At 50.8% G+C, this 15,082-nt stretch overlaps 1 protein-coding gene across 1 annotated transcript in view; it reads right to left on the bottom strand.

The window, feature by feature from the left end:
• Positions 1-15,082, bottom strand: part of MMS22L (MMS22 like, DNA repair protein) — a 1,233,593-nt gene that overhangs the window by 230,117 nt on the left and 988,394 nt on the right. The window contains exon 19 of the mRNA XM_069606412.1: positions 12,368-12,537. Coding sequence (XP_069462513.1) covers positions 12,368-12,537 — 170 coding nt within the window. The remainder of the gene's footprint in view (positions 1-12,367; positions 12,538-15,082) is intronic.

The raw sequence follows: 15,082 nt of genomic DNA, 5'->3' as shown, positions 1-15,082 counted from the left end.
CATACCACAGAAGTTGAGTTTCTCGGATTCATCCTGACACCTCAAGGAGTCCGAATGGATTCGCGAAAGGTGGATGCCATCCTCAAATGGCCATCTCCTAGCTCGGGGAAGGGAGTTCAGAGCATGCTCGGCTTCGCCAATTTCTATCGAAGATTCATCCCGGAATTTTCCCGAACAGTCCAACCCATCACAGCTCTCCTAAAGAAAAACATATGCTTTGAATGGACTCTTGAGGCCGAACAAGCCTTTCAAGACCTGAAAACCAAATTCACCTCTGCACCTGTATTGAAGCACCCACACCCAGATCTCCTTACATTGTGGAAACCGACGCATCCAGTTCGGCCATGGGAGCTGTCCTGTCGCAAAGAGACCCAGAAACTAACCAACTACACCCTGTGGCCTTTTGGTCCTGGAAATTTTCTCCTCCTGAAATCAACTACGCAATTACCGACAAAGAGTTACTGGCTATTAAATCTGCTTTCAAGGCTTGGCGTCACTACCTTCTCGGTGCAAGACACACCATCACCGTAATTACGGACCACAGAAATTTACAGTATTTAAAGACGGCTAAAGCTCAATCTTCACGACAACTCTGATGGGCTCTATTCTTTGCGGAATTTGATTTTGTAATTACCTATCGCCCTGGCTGCAAGAATGGTAAAGCGGACGCCTTATCCCGGATTGGCATGGAAGAACCCAATTCGAGTTTAGAACCTGTGCCAATCATACCTGAAAAAAGAATCTTAGGCCCAACTTCATTGTAAACTATTGAGGACATCCAAACGCAAGTAAAACAACTTCTAGACTCTTCAGCCTTACTGGAATGGAGTCAAAAGGGTCCTCATTACACCGTTAAGGATGATTTACCCTACTTCCAAGAGCGGTCGTTTCTGCCAAGTAAAGAATTGCAAGAACTTGTTATTGCCCATCATCATGAATCATTAATGGAAGGACACCCTGGTATCGCTAAAACGGAGGAAAAAATCAAATGCCACTTCTGGTGGCCTTCTTGGAGAAAAGACAAAGTCTTTGTTTTGTCTTGCGGAATTTGCGCCCAAAACAAGGGTCAAAAGAAAAGGCCAGCCTACTTCAACCCTTGGATATTCCACCGGCACCATGGCACACCTTGTCAATGGACTTTATAACTGATCTGCCTCCTTGTGCTGGTTACAACACTATCCTTGTAATTGTGGATTTATTCTCCAAAATGGCCCACTTTATCCCTTTTAAATGTTTGCCTTCAGCTTCCACCTTGGCCAAGGAATTTCTGGAGAATATAGTTCACATACATGGTTTCCCTTCCATATTAGTCTCGGATCATGGAAGTCAATTTATCTCCCATTTTTGGAAGAAGTGTTGCCAACTAGCACAAATAGATGTGCGGTTATCCACCAGCCACCACCCCCAGACCGACGGACAAACCGAGAGAACCAATCAGACTCTCGAGCAATATCTTCGATGCATGTTACACCAATCCGAGTTAAATTGGAAAAACATCCTTTGGATCGCAGAATATGCATACAACAATTCAGTGCATTCTGGAACCGGACAAACTCCTTTTTATACTTTGTATGGTCACCATCCTCGGACCTCTGACCTAGATCCACCTCTGACCCTGGAAATGCCCGCAGTAAATCATCTGCATTCCACAATAACCCGAGCCTTCAAAGAAGCTGCAACTCATTTACAGCAAGCCAAGAAAAAGTATAAGGAAAACGCTGATTTGCACCGAAGTAAAACTCCTCCTTACCAAGTAGGAGACCAGGTATGGCTAGCAACAAAATATTTACCCCTCAAGGGCCCGCGAACCTTCAATCCCAGATTCATAGGACCTTATCCCACCAAGGCTATAATCAGTCCCGTGGCCTTTAAACTGGATTTACCGTCCAACATGCGTATTCATCCAGTTTTTCATGCATCACTTTTAAAGCCAGTACAACCAGGGACCCGACTGTCCAAGCCTCCAGACCCAGTTCAAATTGAAGGGGAATTGGAATTCGAAGTTAAAGACATTTTAGACTCCAAGGTGTTAAGGTCAAAACTCTTCTATCTTGTTGACTGGAAGGGATATGGACCTCAGGAGAGATCGTGGGAGCCTAGTAACCAAGTTCACGCACCTCGATTAATACAAAGGTTCCACCGGAGATTTCCGAACAAGCCAAAACCCCCGGAGGGAACAACCTTGGGAGGGGCCTTGAGGGGGGGGTACTGTCATGATGCCTACCTCCAAGTAGCCAGGTCCAACCCAGCAACCCCAGAGGCAGGCATCATTCCCCCCAGGGAAGTGCCAGCGGGCCCAAGCTGGGGCCCTTTGGACACAGTCCTGGCGCCTTAGGCGCCAGGCTCATGCTGGACCCCTGTCCTGGCGCCTTAGGCGCCAGGCTCATAAAGCTAGACATGTGTTCACGTGTTTTAATGTGCACTTACCTGAGGCAGACCATGCTGCTACATCCAGGCCCTCTTGAGGCCTGAATGGAACTACTTTACATGTGGGACTACTTTCCACCTGGGTGTGGTCGGGGAAGGATACATACCTGATCGGTGGAAGGATACATACCTGGAACTTCTCACCAAAGCTATTTAAACCACGCCCGATCAGCAACTCACGCTTCGCGTTGTTCTGCTCCTCGCAGCTGGACGCTCACCGTGTCAGCTCCTGCATCTGGACTTCAGCCACGCCTGTCAGCATCCTGGGTCGTCTGCAAAGGGAGATCAGAGAGAATTGGAGAGAAAGAAGACCTTACCTGCTAAAGCTGCATCACAGAGACATAACACCGACGATCCTGAAAGGGAAGACATCATTTTAAAAGCATTTCGCTTCGATCGCTGCAGCGCTGCATTTCACTCACCTTTCCTGGGCGCCTCCATCTTCAGCAGCGATCATCCGGATCCGCACCCACTTCCCAGAGCCTAGAGAGAAAAGACAAGAAAACAAGGTGAGAGAAGGAAGGGAAATAGGAAAAGCTCAGTTTCCTTCTAAGACTTACCTGTTGGGTCATTCCCATTTCATTTCGGGTCCTGCCGCTTCCTGGCATTCCGGACCCCGGCCCCTGGGGGGAAAAAAGACAAAGACTTTGAATGAGTGAATGCAAAGACATTACCTGAACGCTCATCCAGAACTTACCTGTCATTTACTGGAACTGCACGTTTCACTTCGGGTCGGCGCCATATCTCCGGCATTCCGAACCCCGGCCCCTAAGGGGAAAAAGACATAAGCATTAGCGCTTGCTGCAATAAGACAATGAACATTATTATTAAGCTTGAACTTTTGAACTTGCAACAGAACTCTTACTGCGCCTCACCTGAATAGTCAAGCTTATTTTGAACTCCCATCAAACCTCAATCCAGTGAAGTAACTGGGTTTCAACGCGCCCCTGCATCAGAAGCAGGATGGAGAACTCATCCTTCCAGACCCTAAGGTGAGACTTCACAGGGAATCGTGGAAGGGTATCGTGGAGGGTTGGAAGGGAGTGGGAGGCTTGAGCATTATTCCGTCAGTAGGTAATACTCCCTTTTCACGCACAGGGGAATATTCCTGCGAGCCAGAAAAGCCAGAGTAGAGGGGCCCTTCCTGTCCATCATCAGAGTCCTGCGCTTCACCATTGAAGAAGCATCAGCACTCGAAGCCAGACCTGCGCCTCCGTGGGAATCAGGTGAGCGTGACAGGTGGTGGCCTTGCCGCCCTGGCCACCTTGTCGACGGCGGAGAGGCGCTCCCTGCTTGCCGCAACCCCTGTAGGCCTCCTGAGACGAGGAGCGTGCTACCTGGCGGTAGGACGAGCCACCGCTGGATCCCTTGGAGGCCCCCTGTCTGCCTCCGGAGCTCCGAAAGGGCTGTCGTTGCTGAAGGGCTCCTAGGGCACGGGCCGTCTCAGTCTTTATGGCTTGGAGGGATTCGTCCACCGCCTTCCCGAACAAGTTGCTGCCGTCGAACGGCATGTCCAACACCCTGGTCTGGATGTCCTGACGGAAGTCGGTCGCCCGGAGCCAACCCAGTCGTCGTAGGCAAACCCTGTTGCCCAGCTGGCGGAACCCGGTATCGGCAATATCGGTTGCCACCGGTATGGCGTGGTCCGACTCCACTTCGCCTTCTTGAAGTATTTCCAGGGCCTCGGACCTCTTGTCGTCCGGTAGGAAGTCCAATATGGGGGCCGGCTTAAACCAGAGCTCCCTGTCGTAACGGGCCACGATCGCCAGGGCGTTGGCCGCTTTGATCGTCGTCGCCGCCGCCGACGAAATGACCCGTCGCCCCATCGCGTCCAACTTCTTTCCCTCCCTGTCTGGAGGGGAATTCGACGTTGAGGCTCCTGACCCCGCCGCTTTCTTCTTCGCCGCCGCCGAGACGACCGAGTCTGGCGTTGGCTGGGACCTGAGGCACTGGGGCGCGGTCTCGGGGACCCGGTACTTCTTCTCGTACCGGTCCCGTTTGGCTGGTGCCGTGGAGGGGTTCTTGAGTACCGACAGGTCCTCCTCCCAGATGTCATCGATTAGAGGCACCGCGATGACAGTCTTCCTCTTGGCCTCCCGGGGCTGATAGAGGAAACCTTCCTTTTTCTGCTCCTCCGGGCAGAGCTGGAACAATTCGGACGCCCTGGCGATCATGGCGTGGAATGAGCCAATCTCGTCGGGTGGAGATGCCCGGGAGACGGGAGGCCCGTTCCGTCATTGTCGCCTTCAGAACCTGTCGTCGAGCCCACCGCACCGTCGTCTCCCGACTTGTGGAAGGATGAGGAGGGAACTGCAGGCCTTACGGGGGCGAGCGGAGGAGAGGGTTGGGTCCTCCGTCGTTTGTTCTGAGGACTTCCCGACGGGCCAGGTTGCGGGTCCTCCGGCCTGGGCCGTGGTAATCTCAGAGCATAAGGACTGGATCGCAGACAAAATGGCCGCCGAGCTATCCTGAGGCCTAGGTTCCGGCTGCGCCGGGAGGGAAGGTTGCTCTTCCTCGCCGTCGTCGTCTTCCTCGGTTATCTCCCGAGGATCTTCCTTGCGGGACCGAACCTTCTCGGATTGTACTTCGAGATTCCTCGTGACCTCGGTCAGTTCCTCCTCCGAGGCTGACTCAGAGCTCGAGGAGGCTACCGTGCCCCCCCCTTGTTCCATCATGGCGGCCACGACGATGGGCTGAAAAGAGGATTCCCTCCTTGGCGGCAGGGAAACTCTAGTCCCGGAGGCAGTCTCCGCTGGCGGGGTCTCTGCCGGCTTGGCCAGAGTCGCCGCGATCGCCTTGATAGAGGCCTTTGCCTGCTGGGTAGGGGCCTTCACCACCTTAGGTGCGTCCTGGGCCTTCACCTTAGGGGGAGGGGCGACGCCTCGCTCCCTCTCTCCCGAGATCGGACAGGGCTTCTCCCGAAGCTTATCCGGGGGCTCGCACTTCCTCTTCCCCGAACCGGAGCGCTGGCTCGTGGTTGACGGTGCCGGGGAAGGTGCGCCCTGCCTGGCGACCGAAGAGCCCGACCTTTCGGCGCTCCCGGAGCCAGCGGACTCGCGGCGCTTGGCCTGGTGTTGGGCCCCCATCGCCAGGGCGCCCGCACAGGACTTAGAAGCCCGCTCGGACCCTTTCTTCTTCTTCTCACCCGCTGAGCCCTTCTCCAACCAGCTGGCGAGACGAGATCAACGGTCCCTCATGGTCCGCTCCGACAAGTTCTTGCAGAACTGGCAGTCCTTCTCTACATGAGTCTTGTCCCCATGAAGACAGTAGAGGCATCGCAAATGTTCGTCCTCCTTAAACACATTCTGCAGCCCACATCCAGGGCAGCTGCGAAACAGCTTGGGTCCGGGTGACGAACTCGCGTCCTGGGCCATCTCGAAGTAGGCCGCGAATCTTCTGGAATCCTCCAAGAGGTTGATTTGACGAAATCTTCACCCTTGAGGGGCGTAGGAAAACCCTGCAACGGGTACCCGTTAACGGGAGTAGAAACGGTGGAGCTTGAGGCTCGATTAACCGAAAAAAATGTGAAAATTCACCTGAAAAAGCGCGAAACACGCAGTAAAAGCTCGAGAGCTAAGCACGAGGACTCCCAACACTTGAACGTGCGGTAAAAATCTGAAGATGGCTGCCGGAGGCAGGGCTTAGGGAGAGGGCAGTCATTGGCTGTGGTCAGTATGACGCAAAGATCAGTGATTGGTTACTACTACGAAAGACAGATCAGAAACAAAACTGATACTGATTTTTTCTTTACCGAGGATTCCCAGTCTGACGACGGGGAATATTCATGAGCATGTGAATCCATGCCAGACCCCATGCTGGAGAATAAAAATTACCGATCCCACCAAAAGACCTAAAACACACCACGAAAAGTTCTAACTACCAAAAATTTGAACTTTTCGTGGTATGTGTTTAGGTGTTTTGGTGGGGTCGGTATGAAAAATGAAAAAAATAATATTTAAAAAAGGCTGCAGGGGGGCTGGGGTGTCCCCCACAACACCCCGCTCACTATAGTATTACAGTATAGTGAGCGGGGGCTGCGGGGGACACCCACCCAGCCAGAACAAAAAAAAAAAAAACAAGGTGCTGCAGCCCTGTCCCCCGCAACACCCCGCTCACTATAGTATACAGTATAGTGAGCGAGGTGTTGCGGGGGACACCCCTGCAGCTCACCCGAGCAAAAGTAAAGGAAAAAAAAAAAACCCTGCAGCGTCCGTCTCCGATAACGGAAATGAAAGGGAACCGAAGCCGCAGGGACACAGCGCGTCTGAAGGAAAGGTAAGTAGGGGGGCGGGAGGGTTTGAGTGAGGGTGTGTGTTTGAATCTGTGTGATTTGTAATGTAATGTTTGCATGGGAAATGTACAAACATTTTGTATTGCATACATTTCCCATGCAAACATTTTCGTCGCGGGTAATGTACGCAGACAAATCACGTAGATCCTGTCCAACACATATTTCACTGCAGCACATGGTTCATAGCTAGGCAGCCATATTGCAAACACTGTATTTCTACTTAACTTTTTAAACTTCCATTTCCCTTTCTTATTGTATAAAGGAAACACCACTTGAAACCATAACCCCCTTACAATGTTTGAATACTGCACGCAGTAATTCCCTTTTCTCTGCTGAGCGGCAGCCCCAAACATGTTCATGCAGCACGACACCAAACGGCGTACGATGGGCCACCCACCCACGTATCCTGAGGCAGCGAACACACAGTCTGCCAACGTCCACCGTTGCCTCATAACACACTGCACACATAAATGTTCCTTCGGTACTGCAGTAGCACATTTTATGTATGTTGCCATCTTTGCATTCAGGGCTGTATGTGTACGGACCATCATCTCTACTTATACGTCGTACTACCTTCACCATAATGACACTACTAAAATTCAGAAATGCATGCTACAATCGAAACACGTTTCCGGCGGATTCCTTTTTTTCCCCAGCATCATCTACGGAAAGCGAAACCAAACACACCTCTCCTTGACCAGGACAAACGCTCATTGTAAAGCAGCCTTGTGGCGGAAGCATGTTTAGTTCCAAGGTCAGACATTCTATAGAAGTGAAGCAAAAAAGGATACATAATTTACGCTACAGTTGCTCTGCCCATGTGCCCCAAAGGTAGTCTGCAACGATTCCATACGCCGTACACTGCAATTTCTCGACCACCCAATGCAAGCATGGAATTTGCCAAAGTTAAGCAAGTACAACTTTACATCACGTGTATTACGAATAAAATGTATTAAGCTGCAGTTCTGTATGCATATTTATAAATGTACTGTACCGCACACTTTCTCCCTCTACCTTTGCGGAGCAAGGTGCTCAAATGACAGAGTGTGCTACACTTGGCACGCACAAAGAAAATACCTGGAGTGCACACAGTGAGGAACGACTCTCCACAAGTAAAGTCTCTGGCGCCAGCGACTGCTGCGATGGTATATGCCGCACACATGGATAGGTAATGGAAGTGATGCACACATTACAATTGCACACAGTAGAAGCGCCAACCGCATTTTTTGGCCATCTCAACAAGTACGCAAAACAAAACGAACATTCAGATGGCCTGCCGTCCTGTATATGGCTGGACTGAACGGCGTTGATGATGTTGTCAGCTACAAATGTATCTTGGTTGGTCTGTACATTATCCATACTTGACATGTGTAATGCTTAGTAACTCGTGTCATCTCGCAATATCTTCCTTCGCTCTCAAAGCACAGGGCATTATGAGGGGCACACCGTACGAAACATATATGGTGGCATCTCAGTCCATGAACGGCAACAAGGCCAATGACGTACACCATAGGCAAGTGAAGGTACTTCACGCCACCGCTAGTGGTGTACCACCTGCAAAATGTCCTCCACAACCACTCTGTAATGGTGAGCACCCACATGAGACATACATATTTCCAAGAGTATACGCTGGAGTTACATATCAGTATAAGAACTGACCCAAAGAAGGCAACATTCTGAAACCTACCTCCAACCAGTGTCCAGACAGTTAGGTCTGGAGGCAGTAGGGGCTTTCCACTCCCAACACAATATTGTACACCGATTACAGAAATCCGGATATCATCTGCAATATACTCCCCATCCCCAATGGGCTCTGAAGGTAGTCGTCTGTGCAGCTACCCGACAATGAAATATATGCCAGTAGCTGCATACATGGGCCATGTCGCAAAAGTTACACGGTAAAAAAAACCTTTCATGTCCCTCAAGCAAGGCTCTGTTCACGGCCACACCATTCCAAACACAAATGGTGTCCTATCTCACCAATGCTGCTGTAGGGACTATAACATGTCCTCAACAATGATTCTACAAAGGCACATACCTTAGGCCACTCACATATTAAAGGTCTATGGCATGTCACAAGGTATGGTTATAATAACTTATGCAAATGACCTAAGATAAAGGGAATGCACTCTTTGTACATATGCAATCCACATACCAATATCACAGTACTCCCATACATGGCAGCATTGCGTTGCGGGTTTGTGCCCAACAGCCTAGATCTCCACACCACAACCACTACAAGGCAATACAGCCTTGCATGGGAACGTGTGGCCACATACCTTTCCTGCCTACAGGTACGTACGAGTAGAGTAAGGAACCCAACCAAGGCAACATTCTGAAACCTACTTCCAATGAGTGGCCAGACTGTTCGGTCCAAGGGCCCCAGCCATGCACAGAAGCCAGCAGGGGTTTTGCAGGCACAACACAACATAGCATGCCGACGGGAAATAGCCTCATATTTTCTGCAATGCACTCCCCATCCCCAATGGAGTCTGCCTGCACTCACCAAAAAACGAGTCGCCTCTACAGCTGCCCGCCAATTAAGTAAATGCGAGTACCTGCGTAAAAAAAGGTCCATATCGCAAACCTGTGATGGTAAAAAATTCTTCCATATGCCAATGTCTTACTGCACTCCCTGAACCTAGGCTGTGGCCAACCCTAGCCTCTTGGGTACATGCAGAGGCCTATGGCCTCTGCCCATTCACTCAACAGCCTAGCCCTTCAACACACCCACTAGAAGGCAATACAGGCATGCATGCTACAAGGCGGTCACATAGCTTTTCTGACTCCCGGTACGTATGGATACACACTAATGGACTGAAACAAGGCTACATTCTCCAACCTACTTCCAAACGGTAGCCAGACTATTAGGTGCAAGAGCCCTAGCCATGCACACAAGCCAGTACGCCTTTACAGGCACAACACAGCATAATACACCAACTGCAAATACCCTCATATTGCCTCCAATGCACTACCCATCCCCAATGGAGTCTGCCTGCACTCACCACAAAATGATAGTCACCTGTGCAGCTACCCCCATGAAGTATAAGTGAGTAGCTGCGTAAAAGGTTCATATCGCAAAACTGTGATGGTAAAAAATTCTTCCATGTGCCAATGTCTTACTGCCCTCCCTGAAGCAAGGCTATGGCCAAGCCCTAGCCTCTTGGGTACATGCGGAGGCCTATGGCCTCCGCCAATACCCAAAAGTCTAGGCCTTGCCCATTACAACTCCAGGGCAATGGAGGCATGCATGGGAACATGGCACCCCACACCATACTTGACACACGTACCACAGCCCCCGACACCCCTACCCACCGCCACAACACAATGGTAACCCACAACTACAACATAACTACTGGCACCCCTAGCCAACAGCGGGATCTCAGAAGGTAGGGGTATAATAACTTATGCAAATGAAGAAAGGCAAAGGGAATGCACTCTTTGTACGTATGTGTGCAATGCACACACCATTATCACAGTGGTCCCATACATGACTGCATTGCGTTGTGGGTGTTGTGCCAAAGACCTACGCTCTTGGGTACATGCGCAGGCCTATGGCCTCCGCCCATGCCCCCAAGAGCCTAGTCCTGGTACAAACCAACTGGAAGGCAATAGAGGCGAGCATGGGAACATGTGGCCACAAAGCTTTCCTGACTACAGGTACGTATGGGTACACTAAAGGACCCAAACAAGGCAACATTCTCACACCTACTTCCAACCATTGGCCACATTGTTATGTCCAAGGGCCGTAGCCATGCACACAAGGCAGTAGGAGCTATGCAGGCACAACACAACATAGTACACCAACTGCAAATATCCTCAAAGTGTCTCCAATGCACTCCCCATCCCCACTGCAGTCTGCCTGCATTGACCAAAATATGATAGTCGTCTGTGCAGCTACCCGCCAACAAAGCATATAAGAGTAGCTACGTGCATGGTCCATATAGCAATGTCACCCATTCTCAATCCCCCCCTCCCCCATCATCATCATCATCTGCAATCCAGTCCCCATTCCCAAGGCAGCATCCACGCCGTCGCCACAGAAGGTATACGCCTGATGACCTATCCGCAAATTGCCTCACTGCTCTCCCATGCATGGAGTCATTACACTGCGGGGGGCTGCCCAAGCCCTAGGCTCTTGGGTATAAGGGGAGGCCTATGGCCTCTGCCCATGCACTCAAAAGCCTACGCCTTACCCACAACCACTACAAGGCAAGGCACACAAGCATGGGAACATTTCGCCACAAACCCACCGCCATACAACTATGCAAACGCACAAAGTCAACATAACCACCGACAGGCCTAGGCTACAGCACTACACATTGGCAATTTTTCGCTTCGCCCTCTTTCACCTAGCCAATCCTGCAAAATATGTTTTGCATCCCCTTGCGGCGCGGCACTATCCTCCAATACACCATGGCAGCGTTTCTCAAAAACTTTTCACGCACAGCTTGCTTCCCAGATATCACAAATTATTTGGGACGTACATTTCAGCTCTTTGCAACAAAAATACTGGTTGGATTTCCACCACACACACAAAAGCATGCTTTCTCACCCAAGCCCCCGCTCCTGCCGCCAATTTTGTGAACATCCGTCCAGCCGTTCAGCCTGTAGCCGTGCCTAAAGTTTTTCCCCATTCAGTCTATGGAAAGAATAATAATTTTGGGACCCCCCCTCTATAACTTTGCCCTCCCTGCACAAAACCTCACCCAACTTGGCGAAAAAATTCAAAGCCAGTCATATACCTTTTTTTGCAAAGTTTGGTGAGGATTCCTCCAGGGGATACAAAGTGATATAAGCCAAGCAAAAATTGGAGGTTTTTCACTGTATTTGCGAACCAGACAACAGAAACTGGGTGTTTAAGCCACCTGCTTAATATCACTGTTTTACAAAAGCATGCAGTTTGCACTTTGTGTGACAAAAGAGTGAAGTGCTCCAAAAACGGAGAACTGTTTTGATGGTCTACAAGCAAACACTATGGAAATGATCTAAGAAAGGGTTTTACTTTGTGATTCAGTTTGTTTTTTTGGATGATTACATTTCTAACTGAGCTGCGTTTGGGCTTTGAAACCAGATGCACCCATCACATTGCACATGACTCTTAATAGAATGCACTAAATGCATATTGGGGAGTACCTGCAGCTTCATAATAGGGAGGATTGGGGCTAGAATAGGATTCTGCCAGTGACATGGACTAAGCTGTAAACCTTACTATATTTACAACCCATCTAAAGAGTGTCCATTTGATGATCAACTGCATAAAGATAAATCAGCCTTGCCAGGATTCGAACAGGCATGCTTTCTCTTCTCCTGTGCAATAGCAAAAAACATGCAAGCAAAGAGACTGCTCAAAATAACATGTTAAATTCTGCACCTCTATTGTTTCACTTCTCAGTACATTGTGAGCAGTATTCCAGTAACCCACGAACGACAGCAGCCGCACACAACAAACATCCACTCCTGTGCATATAATGTGAAGGGTTGCGCCACAGGTTAAAGTGGAAGGGTCTTGCCCCTCTGGCCACAGCCGATCTACGCCACTGATGCATACTTACATACTTCGTAATAGTTCTTCATCTCTATTATCGCATGCACACTAAATTAAAACTAAAACTGGAGATGTTAAAACTTTAGCTCAACGCAAGTTACCTGAAGGTAAAGCGGTAGACTTTCACGGATTGCAGAGAGCATTGCCGGGGGAAGTTCTTTATCTTGTTGAAACACTGCATGTGGCAAAAGCAGAACGTCAATGATACGAAAAAGGAGCTGCTGTGCTTTTGAAGTGGCCAGCATCAGTGCCCAGTACTTTATAAGGCACCCTGCAAAATACATAACAATACAAAGGTTTAAAAAACAGGAATGTTATGGCAAAACTTAAATCTGTACACACACGTGTACACATTTGTGTGTGTAGGTAATCTGCTTAAAAATGAAAACGGAGCAGCTACCTCTTCTTATGAGAGGCTATGTTGCGTTAACAGGACAGGAGCTCTCCCCTCCACCACCCTCACACCTTCAGTAAACTCATTAATGCAGTGACCAAAAAGGAACAAGTTACTTACCTGTAACTGTTGTTCTCCAGCATGGGTCTGGCATGGATCCACAGGCTCATGAATATTCCCCGTCATCAGGCTGGGAATCCTCAAAGAAAAAATCAGTTTCAGTTTTGTTTCTGAACTGTCTTTCTACTAATTGCCAATCACTGGTCTCTGGGTCATAATGCCCCCAGCCAATGACTGCCCTCTACCTAAGCCCCTTCGCTGGCAGCCATCTTCAGATTTGGTAGCATGTAAAGTGCAGTAGGACCAAGAGAAGAGCCGCAGAGGAGTTGGAGGGAGGGTTCGCATGTGAATCCATGCCAGACCTATGCTGGAGAACAACAGTTACAGGTAAGTAACTTGTTCCTTCTCCAGCATGGGGTCTTGCATGGATTCAAATGCTAATACAAGAATGCATAGCAGTACACACATGCACAACCACGTGAGGTGGCAAGGCTCAACATTAAGCATTTCAACAACTCAACATTAAGCATCTCTTACCTCCTCGCCAGGCTCACCTTCAAGCGAACAGGTTGCGCAGCACTGCTTGGCCGAGGTGCCGAATGCAAAGGCTCGAATGGCGGACCCATGAGCCTGGTCAGCACCACGTTGAGCTCCCATGCCGGGGCCGGAGCCTTCACTGGCAGGAATGAGCGGAACAGTCCTTTCATGAACTCCTTCACCAGGCGTGGGACCACAGCAATGACCGCCCCGGAGTTCTGGTGTAGCAGGAGATAGCTGCCAGATGAATTTTGATGGCGCCGTGTGCCAGCCCTGCCTTGGCCAGCGACAGCAAGTACGGCAGCACTTGAGGGGCCGTAAACCTTAGATGGTTTATCTTCTGTGCACGGCACCAGTCAGAGAACCTCTTCCACTTATGTCCATAGCACTTAAGAGTCGATGACGCCCTGGCCTTGGCAAGTACCTCCTTGCAGTCCGCCGGGATATCGTAGCATCCAAACTCTTGTGCTGCAGGAGCCAGGCCTGCAGGTTTAGCAATCCTGGGTCGTGATGCAGGATCACGCCTCCTTGGCTGGCGAGAAGATCGGAGTCCGCCGGAAGCTTGACTGGAGGGGACGCGGACATGTCCAGAAGGTCCGGGAACCATATCTGCCTCGGCCACGCTGGTGCGACGAGGCTCATCCTGCACCGGGACCGTCTGAGTTGACTGATGAGTCGAAGTAGCAGTGGCAACGGTGGGAATGCGTAGAGGAACAAGCCGTCCCATGTGACGGAGAATGCATCCCCCATGCTCCCTGGCTGGGGAAACTTGCTGGCGAACCTCCGGCACTTGGTGTTCGTCGCGAACAGATTGATCTGGGGACTTCCCCATCGTCGCAATAGAAGATCCACTTGATCCTGCCGAAGCTCCCACTCGTGGCAAGAGCGCAGCTCCCTGCTGAGTGAGTCGGCGACGGTGTTCTTCACTCCTGCCAGGTGAACGGGTACCAGGAACATCCCGTGGGCGACAGCCCAGTGCCACAGATCCTGAGCTTCCTTGGATAGAGCTGGAGATCTGGTGCGCCCTGCTTCTGGATGTAGAACATTGTTGTGGTGTTGTCGGTGAACACCTTGCCCTTGAGGGACGGAAGGAAGGACCCGAGGGCCCAGAACACAGCCCGGAGCTCCAGGATGTTGATGTGCAGTGACCTCTCCTCCGGGAGCCAAAGGCCTCTTGCGCGGAGATCTCCGGTGTGCGCGCCCCATCCCTCAAGGGAGGCGTCCGTCGTCACAGTTTCCTGATGCGCTGGGGTCTGGAAGGCTGTGCCTGCCGCAAGATGCATGCGGGTGCCCCACCACCATCTCGCTTGACGGAAAGTTTAATTGAGGGAGATCTTGTCTTCGAAGCTTCCCGTCACTTGTATCCAACGGGCATTGAAGAACTCCTGCAGTGGCCGCATCTGCATCCTGCACAGACGCACGAGGTAGATGCATGACATCATGCCGAGCAGGGACTTGATGGACCTCACCCTGGCTACTTCCATGGTCAACAGTCGTTGTACCTTGCCCAGGATGGCCCTTATCCTCTCCTCCGACGGTGAAGCTAGCCGCGCCACCATGTTGAGCCTGGCCCATAGGAATAGGACGTCCTGCAATGGCACCAAGCAGGACTTCGCAAAGTTGATCGAGAACCCCAGTTCCATGAGCATGCGGACGGCCCTCGCTGTGCGGTCGACGGCGAGTTCCCTTAACTTCACTCGGACGAGCTAATCGTCCAGATAAGGGTAGATGTGGATCCCCTGCAGGCGCAGCCGCGCCGCCACCGGCGCCAGGTACTGTGTGAAGACCCTTGGCGCCGACTTCAAACCAAAGGGCAGTGCCTTTA

This window comes from Ambystoma mexicanum, chromosome 4p (assembly GCF_040938575.1).
Source record: "Ambystoma mexicanum isolate Mex_15411 chromosome 4p, UKY_AmexF1_1, whole genome shotgun sequence".
Taxonomy (NCBI): Eukaryota; Metazoa; Chordata; class Amphibia; order Caudata; family Ambystomatidae; genus Ambystoma; species Ambystoma mexicanum.
This window is presented reverse-complemented; position numbering and strand designations above follow the sequence as displayed.